General features: G+C 51.2%; 9 protein-coding genes across 9 annotated transcripts; 8 read left to right on the top strand and 1 right to left on the bottom strand.

Moving 5' to 3' along the window:
- Window positions 1-484: 484 nt before the first annotated feature.
- HO133_004970 (uncharacterized protein) lies at window positions 485-1,270 on the top strand (the record flags this gene model as incomplete). Its single annotated transcript, XM_037295882.1, is given in 3 exon segments — window positions 485-535; window positions 555-879; window positions 948-1,270. 3 exon segments carry the CDS (start codon window positions 485-487, stop codon window positions 1,268-1,270), a joined length of 699 nt encoding a protein of 232 aa, XP_037148580.1.
- Window positions 1,271-1,937: 667 nt separating this feature from the next.
- HO133_004969 (uncharacterized protein) lies at window positions 1,938-2,584 on the top strand (the record flags this gene model as incomplete). The annotated part of the gene is made up of 2 exons (XM_037295881.1): window positions 1,938-1,998; window positions 2,193-2,584. 2 exons carry the CDS (start codon window positions 1,938-1,940, stop codon window positions 2,582-2,584), a joined length of 453 nt encoding a protein of 150 aa, XP_037148579.1.
- A 390-nt stretch (window positions 2,585-2,974) lies between these two features.
- HO133_004968 (uncharacterized protein) lies at window positions 2,975-3,220 on the top strand (the record flags this gene model as incomplete). The annotated part of the gene is made up of 1 exon (XM_037295880.1): window positions 2,975-3,220. The coding sequence occupies one exon, from the start codon at window positions 2,975-2,977 to the stop codon at window positions 3,218-3,220; it is 246 nt and encodes an 81-aa protein (XP_037148578.1).
- A 708-nt stretch (window positions 3,221-3,928) lies between these two features.
- Window positions 3,929-5,687, top strand: HO133_004967 (uncharacterized protein; the record flags this gene model as incomplete). Its single annotated transcript, XM_037295879.1, has 3 exons — window positions 3,929-4,027; window positions 4,142-4,295; window positions 5,287-5,687. The coding sequence occupies 3 exons, from the start codon at window positions 3,929-3,931 to the stop codon at window positions 5,685-5,687; spliced, it is 654 nt and encodes a 217-aa protein (XP_037148577.1).
- Window positions 5,688-6,383: 696 nt separating this feature from the next.
- HO133_004966 (uncharacterized protein) lies at window positions 6,384-7,175 on the top strand (the record flags this gene model as incomplete). The annotated part of the gene is made up of 2 exons (XM_037295878.1): window positions 6,384-6,461; window positions 6,915-7,175. The coding sequence occupies 2 exons, from the start codon at window positions 6,384-6,386 to the stop codon at window positions 7,173-7,175; spliced, it is 339 nt and encodes a 112-aa protein (XP_037148576.1).
- Window positions 7,176-8,975: 1,800 nt separating this feature from the next.
- On the top strand, window positions 8,976-11,607 carry HO133_004965 (uncharacterized protein; the record flags this gene model as incomplete). The annotated part of the gene is made up of 9 exons (XM_037295877.1): window positions 8,976-9,015; window positions 9,364-9,389; window positions 9,449-9,628; window positions 9,688-9,725; window positions 9,771-9,904; window positions 9,954-10,128; window positions 10,406-10,541; window positions 10,709-11,024; window positions 11,087-11,607. The coding sequence occupies 9 exons, from the start codon at window positions 8,976-8,978 to the stop codon at window positions 11,605-11,607; spliced, it is 1,566 nt and encodes a 521-aa protein (XP_037148575.1).
- Window positions 11,608-12,104: 497 nt separating this feature from the next.
- HO133_004964 (uncharacterized protein) lies at window positions 12,105-14,180 on the top strand (the record flags this gene model as incomplete). Its single annotated transcript, XM_037295876.1, has 5 exons — window positions 12,105-12,288; window positions 12,723-12,751; window positions 12,920-13,442; window positions 13,495-13,763; window positions 13,977-14,180. 5 exons carry the CDS (start codon window positions 12,105-12,107, stop codon window positions 14,178-14,180), a joined length of 1,209 nt encoding a protein of 402 aa, XP_037148574.1.
- Window positions 14,181-17,712: 3,532 nt separating this feature from the next.
- HO133_004963 (uncharacterized protein) lies at window positions 17,713-18,447 on the top strand (the record flags this gene model as incomplete). The annotated part of the gene is made up of 3 exons (XM_037295875.1): window positions 17,713-18,025; window positions 18,173-18,309; window positions 18,397-18,447. 3 exons carry the CDS (start codon window positions 17,713-17,715, stop codon window positions 18,445-18,447), a joined length of 501 nt encoding a protein of 166 aa, XP_037148573.1.
- An 853-nt stretch (window positions 18,448-19,300) lies between these two features.
- On the bottom strand, window positions 19,301-20,746 carry HO133_004962 (uncharacterized protein; the record flags this gene model as incomplete). The annotated part of the gene is made up of 2 exons (XM_037295874.1): window positions 19,301-20,265; window positions 20,320-20,746. The coding sequence occupies 2 exons, from the start codon at window positions 20,744-20,746 to the stop codon at window positions 19,301-19,303; spliced, it is 1,392 nt and encodes a 463-aa protein (XP_037148572.1).
- Between the last annotated feature and the right edge of the window lie 2,484 nt (window positions 20,747-23,230).

Below are 23,230 nucleotides of genomic sequence, written 5' to 3'. Positions count from 1 at the left end.
GCGAGGTTCCCGACTAGCCAGCAACAAACATCTTTAACATCAAATCAACGATTTTCTCTTTCGCATTCCGAATTTACCACGTATGGTAAATATATAACACGACATTTCCCTTCGCTGGCTTCGACGAGGATCTGGGTTCTTTCAACAGCTTCGGGCCACCCTCACTGCCGACTCCACCTTGTGAGTAGCCAAGCAACAAGTCCGTCTATGTCTCTGTCAGCCATCGCGTTCTGGAGGGATTGGGGGATGCCGCGTGCTCGGCCAGGAGCTATTCGAGCGACAGCAACCCCGCGAAGGAAAAGATCAAAACTCCGGAGGAGTGACTGAAGGTAGGTGATGAAGCGTGAACACCTACTGGATAGAGCAATCCAGCTGTACCACAAGATCACTGACGTGTCACCAGGAAAGCGTCGACGAGGGGAGTGCTCTTCGGTCAAAGATTGTGGCAAGGACTGAACGAAACCTTGTCGACCGACATCGAGAGATGGAGATGAGAGGCATTGATGCGCATGTATCCCTGATTGACAGTCGCAGAGTAAGTTGCACCACTGCAGAGAAAGTCGTTTGCTTACAGCGATCCAAAGTCTTCTGGCTCGAATGGCGCAAACCAGAAAGAAGACGATTGTAGTTCCATGACTTCAAACGTCGTAGGCCTTCACGAACCGCGCCTAGCTCTTGCCAACCAGCCACGTCCCACTTGCCAGGAGAAGTTTGATATGGTATGGAATGACGAGGTTCAGGACTTCGTACGGATGGATGCGATGAGAATTGGGACTCATGAAAGCTACCGTTCTGAGGTGAATAAAGAAGGCTACCATTTCCGACTTCCCAGTTCGTTTCCTGCCTTCAATACGGAGGATGGAGCAGATGTTACTCAAGGTCCGAGTCGGACGAGTGGGACTGCGGAACCGAAGGTTGTACCTACGAAATATCTTTTCGGCACACAGTTCGCCCTGCAAGCACCCTTGCCCCCGACCATACAGAGGGTCATACAATGTCTTTCGAGAAGTGGGAAAACCCTGTTGTTGGTACCAAAGTCGTGTTTCACAAATGCGATCAGTCATGGAGAATTCCCGACATGTCGTCAAGAAGGACGAGGATCTCCCAGACTCCATCACCCTCCAAGAAGCGGAAGTTGCTGTGCGACGATAACACCAAATTCGAACCCGAGCAGGAGACACCAAAAGCCAACGGACTCCTTGTTCGAAGGGAGCTCCTGGACCAGAAGATCACAGCAGTGCCCCGTTCTCCTGCAGCCATACATTGTTAAGATTCCAGCCATCCAACGTTACAGCCAGCAGTGCATGCACCAAACACCCGGCGTCTTTCGATGGCTCAACATACGAGGTGTAATACATCTCAAGGCTGGGGAAGTACTTGTCACACAAATGTCAATCAAGCATCCCGAATCAACATCGTCGCACAATTGACCCTAACCTGTATCCCCTGTATATGGATCCTGCAGTTAGCATGATCAGTAAGATTACCTCCCACCTCTCAGCATGTCATACGCTGATCTGGGGTTCGTCTGCAGATGTCTCCAAGCCACACAGATCTTTGGTGGAGTATCCTCGACCTTACCAGGACCTTGGTTATATTCGAACTCTTTCACCCGCCCTCTCTACTATAACACTACAAATAAATATACTTGGCAGCGAAACAGTTGGTCATCGATCCGTGAGAATAAATTTCCATCGCTGATGATCTCGATGCTGACTTCAACGGCAGTGGCGGTGGTTATACGCCGAACGAAAGAACCGCGAAGATGGAGCGAGAGAAAGATCAGACTCTCACTGACCGGACCGTTGTAGCTTTCGTGCCGACCGTGACTTGAGCTGTTTCGAGCGTTCAATCACGGCAAGGGCAAACTCTGTTGCCCAAGATGTGGCTCGCAGTGTGGAAATCCACAAGCGTTGCGCTACACGGACCATCGCAGCATGGCGGAGATGGAAGCCGCCATACAACAAGACAGTGCCAGCAGCTGGGAGTGCTACTCAGGTGCAATCGACTCTCGAGGAGCGTGGTGTTGAGTCCTTGAATGGGCTCTTGTGCCTGGCATGAGTGGCCATGTATATATAACTTCCACCTATGGTTTGTTATTGTTTTTTCTTTCTTATACCGCAAACTCTGACGACCATGGTAAAGCACTCATATTATCCAAGCCTTGCCTGCGCAGAACTGATACATCCCAGAAGGACCTTCTGGCTCCAGCTACCCAAGCCCCCGACCACTTCCGCCCTCTGGCTCCAGTTTCAAACAACCCCCTCCCGCGCCCATCGCCAATGGTGTCAATGGCAATATCAATGCATTGGCGTCGCACTTAAGCAACGGGAGGAGAGAACCACAGAAACCGGGAGACTTAAGACTAAATCGGAGTGGGAAAGGACTCGATGGGCAAAGGGTGCCAAAGACGATGCCTGCGCCATATGTCAAAACGCAGCCACATGTCTTGAAGAAGTATTGGAGCAAATCGCCGTCGCTCGTCATACATCTACACCCTACGCACTTCAGGTTCGATCAGCAAGATGACAGCTTCTTCGACGGCTCGCCGATGAAGTTCATTCTCGAGCACCTGAAGTCTTAGACCGTGCCTCACGATATGCTGAAGAAGCTTTTAGGCGGCTGTGTCTGTCACCGTCAATGTCAAAGTTTCTGCGGGATTCAAGACCTTGTCAATATCATGAAGCTTAGATCTTTGACGCTGCGGGTAAACCATGTCATGAAACGACCCTTCTAACCACCGAAAGTCAACCGGCCTTTCCAGGTGCAAAGATGAGGCCATAGCAGCTGATGAATCGCAGTACGGTCGCCGACGATGGAAAACGAGACTCAACTCCTTTCTGTCCAGTTGATACGGCCGAGCGCGAATACTGAGAGCAGAAAACACACCTTTGCAGTCTATCCTTGTCAAGTCTTGACACAACCCTCGAACCATCAAGACATGACCGGCCCATCCGTAACCAAAGATGGCGCAATGGCTGCCGTTGGACCACAGTATAGTCGCCGACGGTTGGGAACCAAACCCAATTACAACGATGGGGAGGTCAGGTCGCTCATGTTCAATTTCGTCAGACAAGCGCAAACACTAAAAGCAGAAAATGCAAATTCGCAGTCCTTCATTACTGCCATGAAGAAAAGCTTTCAGAGCCTCCAACACGGAAAAGCAGACACGATGCAACAGGTCCAGCGCGATGAGGGTACAGAAGGGCCAGCAGATTGAGGCCATGCGGAAACAAGGATCTTCGCTACAGCACCAGTACAAGCGAATCTGGGACAACAACACGGACGCCCCTCGCAAGCTCACTCGGAATACTCCTATGATTTACTATCAATCCCACTAAGGGGGATGAAGTCGCAAAAGCATTGAAATGTATGTCATGGCTCCATGTTGCGGTTGATGCAAGAAACTAACAAGCTGTAGCATGGCAATCTGCGGAAGGCAAGCTGATCTATGTTGTGACATGCCGCCATGCCGAGACGGATGATACCTGCAAGAATCGTCGAGATATCAGCTCATCGTATCACGCAGTGGAGGGTAGCAATGTGAGTATTGGAGGAGTGGCGAAGTTCTTTGGGCGAAGCGAGAAGGAATATTTATCATCACAAGACAGGCGAAAGACTTGCATATCACTGATAGACAACATACGCTGAAGTTATCATTGCGGAAGTTTCTGGTTTTGCTGTGCCAAAATTGCGATGCTGAAAACTTGTGGATGGATATCTGCTGACCAAAGACTAATGGAAGCGAGTGAGTCTAGTAACCACCGTCGTGGGCAGACGTTAATCGCATCCATTTATATAAAAATATCTCTTTCTTCCTTTCGGTACGTACCACGAGGCCTGAGCAATTTGGTTGCATAGCTAACTCTGAACTTGACTGGGTTGCTGATAGGTCTCTGCGTCTCCACGAAACTCTGTCCCTCCCCAGATGCCGCCACCGCCTCAATACCAGCAACACCGTGCGGCTTCTCCTGAAGCTGGCCCTACCGGTCCCGAAGAAGCGGGCGCGAAACGCATGGAATTTGTGGTTGGATCCACAGGCAGCTTGGGTCGATTCATGGCCATAGGCCGACCTTGATGTGAGTATTGAAGCACTTGTCCACATGATCATTGACAATGCTGACCATCTTGGTGACTTCAGGCTCTCCGTCGAAAATTCACACGGTCATCCTTGCCTACCATAGCAGCATCTCAAAATCCTCAACAGCAACAAGGTCAGCCGAGTCGTCTTCGCTCCGCTAGTACTCCTGACATTCACAATCTGAATGCTCCTGGAGCCAAAGGCGATTCAAAGCGTTGACATTTCCTCAAACATTCTGATCAAACATTGCCACGTTCAGAACATTCCGGTACTAGCCACCTTCCAACACAAGCGGAAAAAGTTCTAATGCCTCCAGTTCTCTTACACATGGTCGAAGGTCGAGCTCCCCTCGACCGGAGCCAAAACCAGCTCACCAGTGGACAGCCAGTTGCCATCCGAAGCGCAACTCAGTCCCCTTCGGTACATTGGTACAGGATCGCGTGGCGTGGGCCCATTTTGCCAGTGAGCTAGTAAGTAAGGCACATCAATGGCTGGAAATTACAAAAAGCTGACTGTGCTCAGCGCATCAGTTGACCGCTCTCTCGACAGCACCATTGAGATATTCGCAGAAGTCTCAATCACTGGTGGTCGTTGAGAGAGAGAGCACAGTGTCGTCATCCCAGCTGCTCTAGGCTACAAGGCCTCCTCGTTCTTCGATCACATCTCCGGCGAAGGCATATTACAAACAGTTTGACGACATTTCTCAAGCCACTGGCAACCATCGGAAGTTTTTCTCCGAGCATGGCACTCCAGACATCCCTAGAGCAATTGTGCAGCCGAGAAACCTAAATCAAAGCAGGAGGTATTGTCTATTTCAACCCAAAGAAGCTGAGAATGCTGCGAAAGCTTGGCAGTCGGGAGTTCGCAGATGCAGACGGGTCTGTTGCGGTCCATTTTGATCGTGCTACATTTTTTTCCATCAAAAGAGCATTCATTCCTTTCGGTATGAAGTTTCTATATATAAAGGCCTGGGAGCCAGACAGTGAGGTAGTTATAGCCCGGCCCTCTTCCCTTGTCCGTCAACTGACAATATCCTTAGGAGGAGGAGCGATCGCCCGAGACTGGTCCCGGAGTTCGCTATATATGCGTTGATTTACGGAAGAGGCGACAAGAGCGTCGGAAGGCTGAAGAAGCTGTAGCCTAAGTAGGTCCACCAGGTGCAATGATGGCTCCAATGGGTGGTTAAGGGACTAAAGCGCAATCAGTACCCAAAGCGAACCCAAGTGCTCCCCAACCTCCGATGAATCCCATGATCAGGGGCAAGCTCAAGCAGTTCAGCAATCACAACGACGAGGGGCCCGCCGTCATCGAGAAGTTTTACCATAAGCATCAAGACCACGGCGCCACCTACTTCTTTAACTCGACCAAGACCGACCCGGACATGCCCGTCTGTCGCGACCGTGCCAGCATGGCATACTATCTCACGCGCAACTCGGTCAAACTCTCCTACATCGCCGACCTCGTCCACCAGATCTGTAATAAGAATGGCCGAAAGGTCATTGTTTTCTGCGACTGGCCCTCCACGGTATGGCTAGTAGAGATCCTCCTGATGGTTCTGGGGTTCAATGTTATCAGCATCCGTGCGAAGCATAGGCTCAAGGACTGAGAGGCGGCGATCGCCCAGTTCAATGACAAGACTTGCCCCGTGCAAGTCCTGGTCACCAGCGTCAAGGTCAGCGCCACCTCCGTAAACCTGCAGAAGGACTGCGCGGACACGATCTTCGCAGACGTGCTGTCAAGGATGACCAAATGGAGCTCGAGGTCCGCAGCAAAAATTTGGGTCGAATTCATTGGACGAGAATACAACCCGCATGATGAACATGTTAGATTTTTCACCGAGTCTTCTTGTTCTCACTATCTCCGCTTGTGATGTCGTCTCAAGAGGCCATCGCGAAGTTGTCTCCCACCTTTGGCCGTAACGAATTGTGTACACACGACCTTCCCTAGGACTTTTGAACCTTCGTTTAATCGTGAGAATTACCAGCATCGGCGGGCATGGACATCCCAGCACTCGCAAAATTCTATATAAAAAAATACTTCTTCTGCGTCGACGGCGACTGGCTTGTGGAGGTGGAGAAGGGGTTGGAGGAGGCATTGGAAAGAATGATTCGGGCGAGATCTGCCAGATGAAAGACCATGATTCGGAGAATGCCAGAATCAAGACTTTCATCACCAACGAAAAATGGTAGATACCTCTGCGCCTGATCATCGAGCAAAATAACATCCATTGGCCATCCAAGATCCCCCACCGAGACTCCAGATGTCCACATCACTGATCATCGGGATGAAAAGAGCAACGGTCATGTCGTCGTCAAATTCCGCTTCGAGGAAAACGGACCTTAACAGCCAGAGCTGGTATGCTGCTGAGGACTTGCCAGAGGTTTACGTCCCTACCGATATCAAGGCTTTACGTAAGGAACGTTCCGAGTGCAATGTCACGAAACCGCAAATGTTCGCGTCAGGATGAATGTGCCTCAACGGCAAGTGCGTCTCATTCTGGGCCTTTAACGGAGCCCTTGCGCCTGAGGCTCAGGATTACAATCCAGCATTCGTGAAGGAGCGTTGGACTTATGACGGCTTTCTACCACCATATGCAATGATGCCGAGCTGAATGATCGACCCGAATACATCAGAGCTTCCCTGAAGCGCAAGGCTGACGATCTGGACTCCAACATTCATACCCATGGTCCTGGTCAAATCAATGGACGAGCGAGTGGTACAAAGCGTCATAAAACATCCACCGCATCTCCATGTACTTCTGAAAGCAGTAACTCGCCGCTCGCTACCAGCCATGCATTGAAGAGAGCACAGGGACTTCTTTACCCAATTGCAGGTTGAAGACGCCAGCGGTGGCACAGGTCTCGAAGTCGTACAGAGAAAGTGGTTGGAGACTTTTGTCAGCTTCTCGGGATACGACGCCATCAGACAGAACGTCATTGCGTTGATGAGCATATACATATACCGGCTTCACGACGAGCGACTCTGGAACATCCAGACCAAAGGAGATCTCATCGTCCAGAACAGCTCCCGAATCAAGACCCGCGCTCAGTCCAAGAAAGAGCCGGATCAGTTCTCGATCACACCAGTCTCATGAAAGCTCACCAGGGTCCTTATCCAGGAGCTTGACTTCAGGACCTACCATGCTAAATATGAGGTTCTGTATCGCGAAGGTTTTGAGTCTACGGATGCTCCACAAGAGAAGATCGACAAAGTCAAACGGATGCACCAACGCTTGCTTGAGCTTCAAGACGAGATCATGAGCCAGCAACAGAGCCTGCGTCAATACCAACACTGGATGGATGGATAGAAGACCCGGTGAATCGCAAGCAGCTGGCAGAGACGACCGAAAAATTTCTACAAAGAGAAACTCCAGCCCGCCCCTTGACCAAGCTCATGTCTATCTCAAGCCAATCCTCGCCTCCGGTTACTGAAGCAGTTCTCTGACAGAGTGCGTCGAGATTTCATGGATTCAGGGCCAGCGGGAAGCTGTGGCTGTGGCCGGCTGGGTCCAAACGTCGTCATCAAAGGTTATAGAGAAGGGGCAGTGAGGTTGTGGGATACCAGAAGTCGCGTGGAGAGCACAGAGCTGAGGATTCAGCACACCATCACTGTTAATCACATGAGAAGTATCGACAAAGAACGAAGGTCATCGTCAACCCCAGCAAACCTGAAGATGAGGAATTTGTCCGGCATAATCCGGCGTCTGGTAATGGAGCTCACATGAAACCACATCAAAAGAAGGAATTCAAGTTCATGTGGCGCGAGGTCACTGGCGATCTTCAAAACCATCAACGGCGTCTGCTTGCTCCTTCTCAGGGGCTTGCAAAATCCATGCAGGTCGTCTCACTGCTGGTCACCATCGCAGAAGCATCAACCTCTTGGAACAAGCACATCCCTTAGCGAATTCCACTCGAGCTTCGCGAAAGGTTTGACAGGTTGTTCTTCTGCTATTCTATATCGACACAGTGCCGAGGATGAAGTAACGGGGACAGAGACTCAAGTCAGTGGAGAGGGTCCGCCGGAAGTTGAAGAGGCCGACACGCACTGCAGGCATTACGTGCGGCACAACTGTGTGACTTCCGTTACTCTTGATGCTGGCCGAGGAGATGACCAACGATAGCGAGAGGCGATGAGGGATCGAGAGAATATCTCAAATGCCGCTTGGAGGCAGTAACGGCGTTCCTTGTATATAATCGCACTGACATTTATCGTCCACCACTAGGACAAATATATCTTTTTACTGTGTCCAGGACGATCAAGCGCTTTCATATTCATGGACCTGCTAAATTGAGGCAGACAGGATGGGCTGACTCAACTGACTTAGCAGCTTTAGGGTCCTGAGCAGTGACGTTAAAAGGCTCCAAGGAAGCGGCCGCGACCATGGCTGGTAGTATGTGTCGAAGGCACACCAGTGCGAGGATCCAAAAGCGAAGAACCGCTACGACCGACGACACCACCTTGGCTGTATTCATCAACGCCGCCATCATGGGTCTCTTCAGCGGTCTGGTATACGGATAATTCCGGATATCGACAATCCAGATGAACGACACAATCAAAAGCACCACGCAAAGCTATTGCTGTTTATTGAGCAGGTGAGGGGGAAGACGACCACGCAATTCCGCAGCGCGCGCCCCAGCTTATCTTTCCATTCAGAGTCAAATTTTCGAGAAACCTTGCAGGAGGGGCTGGCAACTACCACATTGGCTTGCAAGAGTCATGTAACTCCGCTGCGCCAAAATTGGCTCCAGTAAGACCTGTGCAGACACCGAGTGCGTAGGGAGCAGATACTGATCCGTCGCCAGTTCCTGATGGAAGCCCAGATCGCCGCCAGGTTTCATCGCACGCATCCAGCAGATTGAACGAGAGCAGCAGCTCCAGGAAAACCACACCAGCAATGGGGTGGCACTTCCACGCAGTCCTCGTGACTAGTAACGGTATTGCCCTGGTACCGTGAAGCAAAGACCACCCCATGAAGTCCTACGTCCGATAGCAGCTCCGGCTAAGCGTCGCGCTGGCAGCCATCGCCACGGCGATGTCCACCACTCCAAAGTCCTGACTAGGCACACAACACACATTCCGTCAAGTCCAGAGATTCGATGGTCGGCACTTCTCTTCTATATAAAAATATCTCCACTTTCATTTCGATATCTCCGGTCTGATATCATCATCAGCTCTCGGCAGATTCAGCCTCTCCTACCGGCAAATCTCCCGTCTGACCTGGGCTGGGCAAAATGCAATTCAGGATGGCTCATACAGGCCGTTCAACGAGTTGCTGTGCCTAGGATACATGGAGAAACAGGGGATCGGGGTAAGTCCTTTTCAACTCCGATAGAATTATTCTTTGTCTCGGTTGCTGACGAGTTCTAGATGCGCGAAGATGGTGAGAAGGATGTCGGGCCTGACATCGCATCATTGTCGCTAGGTGGTGCAGTCACCTTGAACTCCAGGGTCAAGTCGAAGTACTGGCAGTTCAAGGAACGTAATGTCGCCAAGTCCTACGCTGTCCTCATTGACGTCCTTAAGCGTCTGCAAGCCCCTCTTGGGGTGGTGAGGGTAGCAAAGGTGGCTACTTCAATGGCTTCCTTTTGCACAATGATAACGACAAGCTGGGATACATGGACCGCAAAATCTTCATTATCAGACTGTAAGTCGCGGTTTTGAGAGTAGTCTGTCTGATGCTAAGTCATAGAAATAGCAGCGGAGGGACGAAATTTAACGGGTCCGACAAGACGGAAAAGGCTGAAGACCAGAGTATCTTATCGAACAAGGTCGCGCCATTCCTAAACCACCAACGAGATCGCGTTCCTGCAGTACTCATCGTCGGTCAGTAGTCCGATATTCTTTTCGGTCTAACATACTGACAATTTGATAGGCGTAAAACGCCCGCATTGCCTCACAAAAGTGCCGCATCGTTACAACGTGCTGGCTATATATCAAAATATAGATACAAGGTCGGAGAAGGTCAAGGGAAAGGTGGTATGCAGAGTGCGGTCTGAGATGATTGACCTCAAGACGCCAAGCTGGTGCGGTGTTCATGGATCGCCCAGGTGCCTAGCTACGCGAATGACAGAGCCCACGTCTTTCAATGTGCCCTTCGATATCTCTCGTTTTCGAGATCGGTCAGCTCTCTACGTATCGGCCTCGCCTATCGCACCTTCCAGAACAGCGCCTAGCTTTCAGGGTCTGCTTCCACTTCAAGTCCAGGAAAAAGTCACCTTTATTGGCGATGAGACATGTCTAGACATGAGCTTCGGAGACTTTTGTCACTGTCGTCTGCCGAGGACGAGGAGCAAAGGATGGTACAGATACTGATGATTACGCAAGCTTTTCCACCGATTATGCTAAGTATGAGTACGATCAACTGCGGTGGAACGGGATTGCGGAATCCAAGGAAGACCAGCCTCAAACTACTATCAAGCCTGGCAAGCAGAAAAAGCCAGACACGCTTAAGCTACCACGGGTACGGCATCGCAAAGAAGCCCAAACACTCGGAGCAAGATGTCTCACCAATGCCTATGTACGGAACGCATCACCGGCAGGATGTCGAATCCAGAAGCTCTGACCAGCCTTGGTACTAGTACTAGCCTGCTCCCGCTAGAAAACGCGGCTCAAATCCTCCAAGAACAGACTAAACGGTTTGGAGAAGAGCAGAAAGTAAAGGCAGGGCAGAGGGATGAGAAAGTCGTTGACCTGGAAGATACTACTGGTGATAGAGTATCGCATCTCGAAGCTCAGGCCTCTGTCAACCTCGTCGAGCTCTCCAAAGAACCTTTCCAAAGCGCAGAAAGCCGAGGCAGATGCCAAGAGTACAATACAAAGCCTTCAAGAGCGTATCATACAGTTGGAAGAAGAAGAAAAGACAGGTTCGCTCGAGCTCCAACCAACAATGATGCATTCGCGAGCGATGCGAATCAAGAGCCCATAGACGATGACAAAATTGCGAGTACCGCCGGCCTCTGATGCAACCCAAGCGGCTCATCCAACGCTCTTCTAAAAGACATTGAGATCCTGAGCCCGACCTTTACAAGTCTCGGCACAGTACCAACCTCTCCAAAGCAAGCCGGGAACGCAAGTCTCTCGAAAACCAGGTTGCTGTTGATTCAGCGATTGGATCGCTCGTACGTGAACAGTACAAATTCTACCTCTTCGAACGCATTCTGCTTGTCGCAAAGAGATCAATCCAAACAGCGCTCGCCAAGGGCGATGAGACGACTGAAACCTTGAAGCCCCAGATGATGATAGTGTGCATATTGATGGAGTCGATCAAGAGCGAGAGGTCGAATGGGACAAACGTTCGAGCACTCTCAACAATGATGATGACAACGCGAGGGAAAGAAAGTAGCGCAGGCCCAGGATCATGGAAAATGTTGATACTCGACAAGCAGCGAGGCCGTGAGGGAGGCAGCAAAAGGTCCAGTCCGCTTCAACAGTATAGCCCAAGGGAGAAAACCTGGCTATGGTCGAAAAAGCATTCCATCCTAAGACTGAGCAACAAGCTGACGCGGCCCTGGATGGTCGAGGACTAGCTGACAACCGCACTATATATATAAAAAAAAACTGCAGGACTCAACCCACGACTTCATCGGCGAACAGCTTGCCAAGGCAAACAAGCCGTACGCTTGTATTCCACAAGAGCCGGAGGGGCATATGGAGATGTCCATGTTGACGGAGGAGAAGGAGGCGAACGAAGGTCGTGTCGAAGACTTTGGTATCCGATGAGGCGACGGAGCCGTTTCACTTCCGAGGACCAAGGGCGGAAGACGGAGATGTGTGGGTGGAGTTGGCTTTGAGGTGGCGGAGGCGGGGTGGAGCGTCCGTGTGCGGAGACAGAAGATGCTCAGCGCCCTGAGTGTCGGAGTCGCTACTTTTTTGCCCCGGACCTAGCCAACCGCCGCACATGCAGCATCAGACACAGGCTTCCACCATCCTGCCCTCTCAAAGACACTCATACCAGACGCAGCAAGTACCTCAGGCAAACCACACGGGCCTCAACTATCCCCAGTCCTATGTTGGTCAGCCAAACATGCATCAATCCGCGACTGGCAATCAACGCCAACAGCAGAAAGGCAGCGTTCAAGCCGCATATTTGCAGCAGGTTCGGGATCTGGAAGACCCCTTTGCTCACTGCCTGCATCAGAACGCCTATGCTTCCACTCCGCCGACGCAGATGCTTTCGGAACCGGATCGAATGCTTCATGGACTATTCCGTTTCCAAATTTCTCTGCAGATATCGCATCTACTTTGATAAACATGGCTCCCAAACGCAAGGTGACTGACGCTGGATCGTCTACTAGTCCTTTTAACAAGCGCAACGCTGCTGCCGCTGGGATCGGTCGCGCAGCAGAGTCAGAGCACTGACGACAGAGAAGTCGCATGCGGAGAGGATCTCAGGTAAAATGTAAGTAAGACCGGTCGCTTAACCATTGCTCAAGACTAATGACTGACATATCGTGTCTGCTGCAAACGAAGCTGACATGAATATCTTCGAACAGAATGCAGTCGAAGCTCAACCTGGTCCTATCGACGCAACGGGTATTTTGCGCAAACTATATATAAATAAATAAATTACCCGAGCTCGAATGTAAGAGCTGCTGTTTTCAATTTCTTTGAAGCATCGATGCTGACTAAATCCTGCCCACAGGCCCCCATTCACCGACGGCACCAGAGAAGGTACCACCGAATTCAAAACCCTTGCCAAGGCAAGCGCCTTTTCTGACAGGTCTAGGCACTTTTGCGAAACCGCTGGAGCCACCAGCTGGGATAAGCGTGAGGGGTCTGACAAGATCAGATCTTGCCTCGAGGATCTCGTCTAGGTCCTGCCACCACTGATGCCGGAAGATGAAGAGAAGACGTTGGTTGAGGATGACGGTCATCAAGAGCGCCGGCAAATACCGCCTGGTTCGCCGCACTCACCACACGCATCTCGTCGGAGACACCGACCTCACCTACCGCAATCTCGTCTGCCCCAGCCACGGGACTTCGGAAGTCACCTTCCGCGCTTCGACGGACAGCCAGTACGAAGTCGAGCTGATGCAGACCACGTCCGTCGACCTACGCACCTGGAACGGCCAGACCGCCATCAAGATTGGAAAAACGCGCTTTTCGAATCGGAAACGGCGAATGGAGCATGTGGGCGGTTCAGACGACGCTAGCGTCCAGCAAGTCTTACACGAAGAAAGCGTGGAGCAAGGGGCATCGGATGACCACGATTCGCTTTTCGGAGGGAGTGAAGCGGAGGGCCAGGAAGATGCAATTTCACCAGATGCTGACATTGTCATGCACGACGACGGACGAGGGGGTTTTCGTCGTTGCGGGGAAATTGACGGACTTGACGCTGAGCGTGGCGGGGGCTGGAGATATTGTCTCCCGGGAGGCGGACTTGAGTCCTATCCAGAGCCTTCTTATGGGCACAGGCTTCAATCCCAGCGAAAGTTTGGTCGTGCTAGATATACAGGAGAGGACGCTGCAGATCTTGGTTACCTGCACAGATCTCATGCGGGGTGGGAAAGCGGGAGCAACGATTGACCTTGCGCAATCTGCGCCCACCGCTGGACTCGATGCTCCGGCTCAGGAGCATCAGAAGCATCCTCAAAGTCGAATCTACTTGCTCAAACTTATCAACCGCCGTTCGAATGAATGTCGAGGTTACCTTGGGACCAGGCTCGACAGCAGGGAAGGGATGGTGAGGAATGGATTATAGTCAACATTCAAGACCCTTCGATCTTCGATTGCCAGGCTGAAGCATCAGTCAAACCTGTTCAAGCTGAGTTCATCGTTGGCGACGGAGGGGGATGTGGCGCAGAAAGCGGCGCTGAATGGAGGACCGTGGAAGGAGGACCGTGGAAGGATGGACACGGGGCCAATCCCACGCTCAAGTTTCCCTCGATCCCTCTAGACGAGCAAAGAGTTGGGCACGGTCATGCGATCCATGGGTCAGAACCCAAGCGAGTCTGAGCTACAAGACATGATCAACGAGGTCGATAAGGCCGAGAAGGGAGCGATGGCAAAAGTCCGGGCAGAACATCCGGATCTGTCGAAAGAAGACTTCGAGACGAATATTTACGAAAAGGGTGTAGTCCTCGAGCAGTCGACACCATGAGAATTACCACCATCATATATACGCAATCCATGGAGACTTGACCCCATTATCACAGTCATTATCATCGCCACCATTGGCACGGAATAGGGAAGGCCGCTATAGCGGCACTATATAATGGGGAGCCAGATGCGGCGCTCGACGCTATATTGGAGGGCGTTAAAAATATACTGGATGGATTAGGCGGAATTGCTTCCTTTACTATGCAGCAGGCAAGAGAGCAGAGGCGTCAAGCTAGAGAGCAGATGAGGGTCGCACATCAACAGGCACATCAACAGCAAGTGCAGTATCAGAGGGAAGCTTTGTTACATCAACACCATCATCAACGACAACAGGCTGTTCCTCTAGCTCAACAGCAGGGTCCCCACATTTGGCCATTGTTCTGGCTGACCTGCTGCCAATGCTGAGTTCCTGGCTAAATGGAGCGAGACTTTGTCTAACGAACCAAATGGCGGAAGAACAGGTGACAAAGACGGCGAGGCCAGGCCCGCATCTGTTGGGCTACTTTTAGAAGCAGGAGATCGGGGTAAGGCTTCCCTCCATTGCAATTTTGTCGTATTGCGAGTTTATAACGCGTTGCAGTATCATGATGATGGCGAAAACGGACTTCTGAGTACTCGCTTGACGCGCTCGACACCACGATGAAGTGTGACTCTACAGCCTCGACACCCAGGAATCTTTCTTCTCGGCCAGATGCGCATGAATCCAAAATATGCCAACAATCAGCGAGTTGGCCACAATTCTGGGTCCAATCGATCGAATTCTCCGGTCTCGCGCAACGAAACCCCCGCTCATCCTTCCAACATCGCTCCTCAACATGTCTTCGACGGTGTCTCGTCAGCGGAGCATGCAATACCTGCGTTTCAGCTGCGTCACCCCTCGCCAGGCTCCACGTCATCTTTCAAGGACCGCAACGTGGAACCGCCACAGACATAGGAAGGGCTACCACAAGCGACGCGCTCGACACCACCATGAGGAATGACTCTATGGCCTCGACACCGAGAAACGTTTCTTCTCTGCCAGATGCGGACGATGATAATGATTCTGAGTACCTTGAAAACAACCCAAACATCACAATATCTGATTATCATGAATCCATCGAGCGGCCTTCTTCTTCACATGATGGGGATGATTCTGAGTACCACGAGAGCAAGCCAAGTACCCCAACACCTGGCCACTAAGAGGTGACCGACCGCACACCTCACCAAACGTCCAGCTCGCTGACGTAAATGATTGCAATATGCCTTCAAAACGTGAAGCGAATGACGCTGGATCGTCTACTAGCCTCCTGAGAAAGCGCAATGCATTCACCGCTTGACTTGCTGAACACGTCTTTTATGAGCTAGGAGATACGCTTTGGTCTCGACAGGTTGCGGCCTGTGGGCATAAAGCGCGTGATGTCTTCAGGCTCCAGTCCTAGAGAATGATTCGAAAGCTTGAGATTTGGAAGGACCCTGGGAATGACACTGAGTGTTTTGCGACTTTTGAAAATGTCTAATTGAACGGAATGACTTCTGGTGGTGTTTGGACTTGGTTGTGACCTCTCGTCCATTTTGGAACAGAATCGACGGAGAGGTACTTGCTTTTTAGGAGGAAGACTAGGATAGCCACCAATGAAGGCGTTGTTTTGCCGGACTTTTCAGGTATGGCCTCTTAGCGACAGAAAATTAGGACCATTGACTGACTTTGCGGCTGGTGGGTGATGCAGCTTCAAACAAACAAACAAGGCCGTTCATGAGGAGATTGGTTGCCAAGCATAAAAATATATTGCGGAAAATTGAGACCGTGAAGTTGCTTTTTCTTCTGGACATCACTCACTTGAAGACAGAAGTTGACGACAAGAATGCTACATTCAAGAGCCTTGTTGAGGAGTTGGCCAAAGCGTGAAATACTATCAAACTCCAGAGCGATCAGATAGCAGGCGTCAAGGAAAGGCGCAAACCCAACGCCAACCCTCAGCGCTTCGACCCAAGATATCGTCCTTATGGGTTGCTTTGCAGGGAGCCTGATACACGTGGAACGCTCCAACGATCTTCAAAGACTATTGCTAGCAGGAGGCTGATTGCGGGAGGTCGTCGTCTCGGTAGAGCTTCAACCATAATCAAGCGCCCAACGTGTTGCCACCTCTCGGTGATTGACAGGGTGCAAAGTTTTCGTCAAACAGACCATCGTTCCGTCAGATCGCCAGCGCACAAAACCTGGTCCCAGGAACTCCTGCTATCATCACTCTCGAGAGAGCAGCATAAGAACCTCAGTCACGTCCCTTGGCAAGCGGCACAACTTAAAAAGCCACAATATCCCGATGCTCAACTCTTGTTCATCAGCAAGCTATTCGCTCGCTGCACCTAGGCCATCATGGCATCTCAGGGTCCGAAAGGGACTCTATGAGCTCTAAGCCACACCAATCGCTGTTCATGGAATTCTTGGGACAGGGTCACCAGTCAAGTCCAGCTTGATATGGCCGTCAAGCATGTATTTAGGTATAGCCGTTTTCATGTAGCCGTCTTCCCGAAGAATCTTGGGAATTCAGGTATTGGCGAAGGGGGCGGTATACGCTTCTACTTCTCTGTGATTTTGGCTAAGCAAAAGTGGCGAGAAGCGACGGCACCAGAAGGGTTGGAAGATGATGACGATGTATGTGAATGCGAGAGTGGTCCGAAAAGAGCGAAAAAGGCTTTCGGTGCAGGGCGACGGATGCAATCCCCGTTCATGATTTCGGTAAGGGCAGCTTTGAGACGTCTTGGCCTGCCCCTCAGGTTTGAAACTCAGGTACACCGCCTTCTATAGAAACCCATACACGAGTAGCAATGAGATAGATGTGGAGCTTATCTATATAAGGATGCAAGCTTGATGTATGTGCCACCAAGTCAGGTCCTCTACAGATGCGAGCTAGAAGTGAGAAAGATACAGCAGTTGAAGAAAGTTGACTGGGTATCGCGCGTGCTAAGGAACGTGATAGCTGGGAGTATGAGATTAGGTTCTTCTCTCAGTGCAGGTATGGAGACTGATGAGCGGCTGCAAGGATAGTATGCAAGGCGTCCAGCAAGCAATGAGACCTGGAAATGAAATTCTTTGAAGGTGAGGGTGCTTTTCCCCAGGAGAGCCTCGCTGATATCTTCTACCGTTTCAGCATTAGACGACAGGAACTTTAGAGGGCTTGGAGACCCATGAGATCTCTTTTCTTTGCTTTTGAAAGTAGCCACACCATGAAATATTTGTCTGGGCGTCGAGCTAGAGGGCCAGGCGTGGATGGGGCAACTGCTGGATACGTGAATGAAGCTTCCGGGGTACATATGAAGCATTCAGACATGTTGATGAAGCATCCAAAGACGGACGTGAATCAAATATACACCTAGATGAATTGTCCGGATGCGAATATCACGCGAATGTGACGTAAGTGAGCAAGCAACTGAACAAAATAGTGAACCCAAGTCGAATCCGTGTGCGAAATCCGGCGATACTTCGCTTAAACCCTACCAACCCAAACTCGCTTCGCTATGCCTACGCGCACCAAACAGCATGAGGCTACCCCAGAATGACGTCTCCGCCCAGCATGCAAATTCCCTCCGTCGACATCATCTCACCTCCCAAAACAACTACCCAACTCACAACCCCCCAACTCTCCAAACAACGACAGCTTTACCACTTCCAGAACCCGGCAAAAGACATGTCTCTCCTTCGCACCATTACCACCCGCGCGCCTCGCGCCCCCTTGGCTGCCACCAAGCGCGTCCGCTTTTCTACGAGCCCGTATGTGCAGAAGGATTCCGGCTCCGCCGTCAAAGATACCATCGAGTCTGTGAACAAGACTGTTGGGAACGCGGCCGTGAAGGGTATTGAGAAGAGCCGTGAGTCTCACCATCCCTTCTACATTCCGAATTTCGCGATCACCACTCTCTACAACCACCAAAAAAAATCCTCCAGTCTTTTTCTTCCTCATCTTCTCTTCTTCCACAACAGCAAAAACTAACCCCCCACCCCCCCCTTCCTCACAGAACAAGCGACCGAAAACCTCAAATCCACCGTCGGCCTCAACGCCAAGCAAGCCGAGGGCTCCGCGAAGGAAACGACCGGCGAAGCCCAAGGCAAGGCGTCCGAGCTCGCCGGCGACGCCAAGAGCAAGACGCAGGAGGTCGCGGGCCAGGCCAAGGGCAAGGCGGCAGAGGTGCAGGGAAAGACGCAGGAGGTCGCGGGGCAGGCCAAGGGCAAGACGCAGGAGGTCGCGGGGCAGGCCAAGGGCAAGGCGGAGGAGGTCAAGGGGAAGATGTGAGGGCGTGCTTCCCTTTCCGCTACGAGTTCGTGCAGAGGGGAGGGGGGAGTGGATGGCCGGAAGGGGCCATTTCACGATACGTGCGAGCGAGCGATGGAGCGCAAAAAGTCTAGAGAGTCGGTCGTGGGAGATGTGACCAGGTTGTACCATACTGCGAGGGGAGGTTAGCAAGTAAATCAACCGTCTTGAAGCTCCGTGCGCTACTCTAGTGCCCGGTCTGAGGTGTAATGTAATTGTGATGCTCTATTCACAATGGACATTTATGAACGCTACTAACGCCCGATGTACTAAAGATCATTGAATCTAATCAGACAACCATACCATGCATAAGCACTCCTCCAACACTATTGACACCAGTCTGTGACGCCAGGAATCCAGTCGTCCTAGCCCAGAGGATCGACAACGCTCATTACCTCGTATCAAATCCACCGCGTCAGGGTGTTGTATTGTGTCGAAATGATACTGATGCGCTTGTGGAGCACACGGAGAGTATCACGACACGCGATTTCGGGATAGAAGGCTATGGATATGAGGGGTGGTGGAATATGATGTTAGGCAGTATGCCACTGACGTGGACGGGAGATGTGTGGGTATTTCAGAGATCTGGGGCGGTCAGGAGTTTGAGATGGGTGTTCAAGAGTGTTTATATTGCTATGCTTTGATCTACGAATGTTGATGATGCCTGTGTAGTGCAAAGGAGGAAACGCCGTGATATGAAGTATCGTGGTATGAGATGCCGGAAGAAGAAACGGTCTAAGAGGATATAGATGCTCACGCTATGCAAGGTGTGGCAACACAATCAACGAAAGCTTCCAGAATCCACACACCTTCCTCTCAGAGGAGCACAGCTCATTCACTCCGCAGACAAAGAAGGCCCCTCGGCCAACTGACTCATACAACTCAAATCAATCGTCCCGTCCGCCTCGATTTGAATCGGCGATCCGCCAAAAGTCCCCGCCGCACTGCAATTATACGCCCCGTCGAACAGCAACGGTAGCGTCGTCCACGCATTCTCCACAATCGCACTCAGCATATCCACAGTCCCGTTAAGGTTGTGAGAATTAATCAGTCTGAAGGCCCGCATCGTGGCGTCGCTGTACCAGATAAAATCACCGCACATGCTGGGTGCGGGTGAGGAGGAGGAGGAGGAGGAGGAGGAGGAGGAGGAGGAGGAGGAGGAGGAGGAAGAGGAACCGAGGGTCCACCATGTGCAGCAGCTGCCGCCAGAGCCGGGGACACAGCTGGAGATGTCGTCGCGTGTAGCCCCAAGGCTGACGGTATAATGCCAGCCGTTGGAGGTCATGGCGTTGGAGACTATGAATGTTTTGAGGGCGACGTCAAGGCCGTCGACTTCTTTGGGGAGGGACAGGGAGTCGGATCCCGAGAACATGCCCGTGGAGGCGAACTCAACGAAGGAAGGCATATCGCTCATTAGCAATTCCAGCCCCGAATTCAACATTATGGCTGTGATTCCCGTGGCGTTGTTGAGCTCGTTCTCTACGTCGCCGATCTGGATCGATTGGGAGGATTCCGTTCCAGCGGGCCAGATGCCGCGCGCAACCGTTGGGGCTTGGTTGGCGCCTTTTAGGAGAGCTCGTCCGGCTGCGGCTGTTGCCACCAGGAGGCCTGTAAGACTGCCGGCTTCGGGCGCGACAATGTAAGCGAGGCCGACTGTGAGGGCAAATAGGAGGTCGCGGAGGATGAAATTTGTTTGCTGGGGCGGATCGACTTGATTGATTACGTCTTGAACGATGGAAAGGGCTTGCGAGGCGGCGTATTGTAGAGCGTTGAACCAGGTTGTGAAGAGGTCGTTTATTGCTGTTGACCTTGGGGTTAGTAAAAGTTTGAGGGGAGGCGCTTTGGATAAAGTACCATATATCGTTTTCATTGTGTATGCAACATATGGCGCGATCCTTGGGTCGACGGCGAGGCTAGGGTCATAGGAACAGTCTTGGGCATTGATTTCGCTGCAGTCCGTACCAGGGAAACCGTGGACCAGCCGTAAGTAGCAGGTTGTCCAAGGCTCCGTGGGTAGACAACAAGCGGCATCATCTTCGTCGCCCGTGCAAATAGCTGCAGTACGGTTCCAGCCCGTTTCTGGATCATTGAGGTAACCTTCGAGGTTGAGCGTCTTCCAGCATGACGAGTCAAAGGAGGCCTTCAGGTCGGTACAATTGACGGCTTGCGGAATATCCAAGTCTAATTTAGGTATCGGTGAGCTGTCAATGAAGGGTAGAGCGATGACCAGTGACAGAATAAGGTACAATGTAGATGAAGAGTGTACGGGAGGCAAGAACATGATAGGGTAAAAACCCTTGCAATGTCTGGCTCAGCATACAGTATGATGGTAACGCTCGTGGCAAGGCTGCGTGCATATGTATCTCTGTAGGACGTGTATAGGATGCCAAGAACGCGTCTCCATGACGTCGAGTGCGAGCCATTGGTTGCACGCAACATCACCCATGCCGTGTTTCCGTTCAAAAAAAGGCCGTCGACCACGCTTGGCGCAAAGGTCACTGCTGGCCGTTTCAACCTGCAGGGACAATTGAGCCTGCGGACGACCCTGAAACCAGGATAAGCTGGAAGCAAGCTTAGTAACCTGGTAAAAGTAGTATTCCATTGACTCGCGGCTGAAAGCGGGAGATCCACTGACCTTGCATTGGCGGCAATCGGCAGCTATTCCTGGCGGTGTGAATTGGGTATCTGTATCCTTGTCCTATGGTGTTGAAGGGGATACCAGTCAGGGGCGTGGGATGATAGCTTCGGATGCAAGATAAACTAAAAAAATTTGCATGCCCTTAAATTACTAAGAGCTCAAGGAAGCTTGATGTCGGGTCTACGTGGGTGGCCAACCGACCCCCACGAATATCATCCTAGAAGCTTTAATGGCGCAAAGAGCTTGTCTTGACCTCCCAAAAAGCAAAAAAAATTGATCAGTAATTGTGTAGAGATGGGAAGAAGCATCCGTAGTTGAAACTCTGGGTGAGACTGGACCCTCGAAAGCAAGGACGTCCGCTATTGCAAAATCCCTCAAATTTTCTGGGATGAGTTGCGAGCTTCCGTTGCGGTGGAGCTCTGCAGTGGAACGAAAAAGTGTAGCATTTAGAATCAATTTACCTTCTAAGTACTCGAGGCGGCTCAGAAGAGTAGAGCACCAATCTTATCGGCCTATAGAGAATGTAGCAGGAAGAGGACGGAAAAAGAAGATCATGAGCATACATCCATATTCAAAGTAGCAGACCCCAAAGATGGTGGATCGAAGATCCTGAAATGCCAACAAGGGGATCGGAGATGCGGCATCACTGGCTTGGTGAGTGCCACGTGCAAGTTCGGTGAAAACAAATGAGAGATTATGATGTCTCTTACAATAAGCGCGGCTGAAAACGCGCTCCGTTAATTGCGATAGCTGTCTCAGGAACGTATCCACATCCTAGGAGAATCCACCAGCTATCCATTTGGTACTTCATCCAACGCCTGTCGGATGGGCGGCTAACGTTGCTGGCCGCCGATATCCATTTATATTGATATTGGTACATATGGCAAATGTTCCGGGGACACAAGAAACTGATTTGTTTCTCAAGGTGGAGTGATTTGGTTTGATTCGGGATGGGACCTATGCTGCAACCCGCTCTGTTTTCGTCTTATCTTTAGCCAGGCATGACGGTCAGCTCGTACGGACCAGGATCTCGATGGCTCGCGGATGTGAGTGGCCAGCCGCTTTTTCCTATTGGGAGGAAGTTGCAAGCTCAGAGCACTGCAGCAAATCACGCAGGTAGCGCAGGTGACATTCAACGTCGTTTCCCAGCGTGGGCCCAAGCAGCATTCCCCTCAACGAGCCCGGAGTCTCCTTTCTAGGTATGTGCAGAGTTGAGACTAGCTCTAGACACCCAGTGGATGCACGTTTGATTTTGCTTAGTGGCAATGTCCCGTCATAATATGATTTCCCCAATCTCCATTTCCACGGTGGGGGGAAGCTGAGGGGTAAGTTCTAACGGCTGATGCTTGCTCTCCCCTCCATTTTCCCCTCCAAGACTACCCATAGATGCACGAAGGCGGGAAAAGTCAGAGTGAATATGAAGGGTTGTGTTTTATGATGAGGAGAAAAGAAGGTGCATTGAAAAGCTGAAGATTTTGGATCTCTCGGATGTCGGACTGCGCTAGGCTATATTGGGGATAGCTGACTTCCGGCTTGGCGCTTTCCATCTATCTTCATTGTGGACTACGTGGGAAGTTGTTCGTAGGTTGTCGAGGTCTTGATTGGTCTCTTTTATTGCGTGCCCTCTTTTTGAAACATCTTGCTAAGCTGTGGATGGAGCATTGCGCTGTTCTTCCAGAGCCCCCAGTGTCACAAAACTACCATCTCCTACATGCGTTCTCCCAACTGGCCCTTCTCTGCACGTTCTCGATCACAATGCCATGCCCTTCTCGGTACCACATTAACCACTAAGCTCCACCCGTTTTCCACTATAGCGATGACCAGGATTCTTCTACTGATGTCTTTCAAACAAACATGTCTGGTGCCCCAGCCTCGATCGAAAACATCTGCCCGCCAATGGTTTCTAAACGAGCTAGGTTTTGTGCTTGCTTGCTGGGTTCATTTTCCGGAAGAAGTTGAAACCTTGTCACCGTAAGCCGTCGAGGTATCATCTTCGTGAGGTAGAAATTTGGGCTTTGCGTGAAATCAGACAAGAGATCATTTAATGGGACTCCAACGTATTGTATCAAGAATGTTTACCCAGAGCTTAGCATCCTGCTAGTGAAACCGTCTTCTATAAATCTTATA

This window comes from Letharia lupina (assembly GCF_014066315.1).
Source record: "Letharia lupina isolate WasteWater1 chromosome Unknown contig_20, whole genome shotgun sequence".
NCBI classification, from domain to species: Eukaryota; Fungi; Ascomycota; class Lecanoromycetes; order Lecanorales; family Parmeliaceae; genus Letharia; species Letharia lupina.
The sequence above is the reverse complement of the archived record's forward strand: the minus strand, read 5'-3'. Positions and strand labels throughout refer to the sequence as shown.